Source organism: Trypanosoma conorhini, assembly GCF_003719485.1.
Source record: "Trypanosoma conorhini strain 025E chromosome Unknown Tco_14.4_contig_00215, whole genome shotgun sequence".
Classification (NCBI taxonomy): domain Eukaryota; phylum Euglenozoa; class Kinetoplastea; order Trypanosomatida; family Trypanosomatidae; genus Trypanosoma; species Trypanosoma conorhini.
This window is the reverse complement of record NW_021704300.1, coordinates 6267-7362: the sequence shown is the minus strand read 5'-3', so window position 1 is coordinate 7362 and position 1096 is coordinate 6267. Positions and strand designations below refer to the sequence as shown.

The window sequence follows — 1096 nt, the reverse complement described above, 5'->3', positions numbered from 1 at the left end:
GCGGGCAGAAGACGTGAGAGAGAAGAAATAAGAAAAGAACAAAAAACAGCGGCGGCGGCAGCAGCTGTAGGGTCTCGTGTATCCCACGCGCGCCCTCCACAGAGAGGCGCGCCCAAGACGCAACGCAGCACATCAACGAGCGTCGTTGGAGCAGCGACGGCAATAAAAGATGAACTGCGACGGGGAGGAAAAAAAACATCTAGACGAAGTGGGGGGCAAATATAAATAAAACTAAAACGGAGTGGCACACACATTACAAAAACAAAGCACCTCCCTCACTCAGGAAGAGAAAAAGAGGGGGGAGAGGGAAAACAGTAGTATGGGTGCAACAACGACTCTCCACGTAAGCACGCAAGCAAGCAAGAAAACTTGCTGCCACACGCAAACGCACATATATGCCCTATTACAGAAATACATTGAAAAGAAACCAAAAACCATCCGACGTTGGAAAGTAGGCGGAACACGGTGGGGCCAGGGCGTGTCAAGGATTAGACCGCATCCGCCGCGGATGCGGCACTTTGCTGTCGCCGCCGCAGCTCCTCGTTCCAGGCGTACAGCTCTCGTCTTCGCTGCTCTTTGCGCCTCTGGTCGGGCCGCGGTTGCGCCGTCTCCTTACCAGTGCCCCTATCCGTGTTTGAGGCGGAAACTGATGCTAGTAGCTGCGCCCGCGACCCCGCCCGGACGGGAATCCGTGCGGCCGACAACTTCCGACCTCGCGGCGACACCAACAGCGATGAGGACTTGTGACGGGGGGGCAGCAACCCAGCAACGTCGCCCGTGACGCTATTGCTCTTGACGCAGCCGATGGCTATTGAGCTGCCGCCGTTGTGGTTGCTGTCCGGTGTGAAGAGGCGCGTGCTGTGTGCGTCCGTCTTCCCCTTCCCTCGCTCTTGCACCAATGCCGAGACGGTTGGTGGCTCGTCCTTTGCCGCCGTGGATGAGAGCGCGGCCATCGCTGCCGCAGTGTCGCCACCGTGCGCCGGCACGCTCGTCACGAACGGAGATCGCGGCTGCGGCTGCGGCTGCGGCTGCGGCTGCGGCTGCGGCTGCGGCTGCGGCGTCTGCCGCTGCGACATCCCCAGCTGCAAGGAGGAAG

General features: G+C 59.9%; 1 protein-coding gene across 1 annotated transcript, besides 1 other annotated feature; it reads right to left on the bottom strand.

The window, feature by feature from the left end:
- Nucleotides 1-345: 345 nt before the first annotated feature.
- Nucleotides 346-367: a microsatellite.
- A 121-nt stretch (nucleotides 368-488) lies between these two features.
- Nucleotides 489-1076, bottom strand: Tco025E_04282 (uncharacterized protein; the record flags this gene model as incomplete). Its single annotated transcript, XM_029371194.1, has 1 exon — nucleotides 489-1076. One exon carries the CDS (start codon nucleotides 1074-1076, stop codon nucleotides 489-491), a length of 588 nt encoding a protein of 195 aa, XP_029228717.1.
- Nucleotides 1077-1096: the final 20 nt, after the last annotated feature.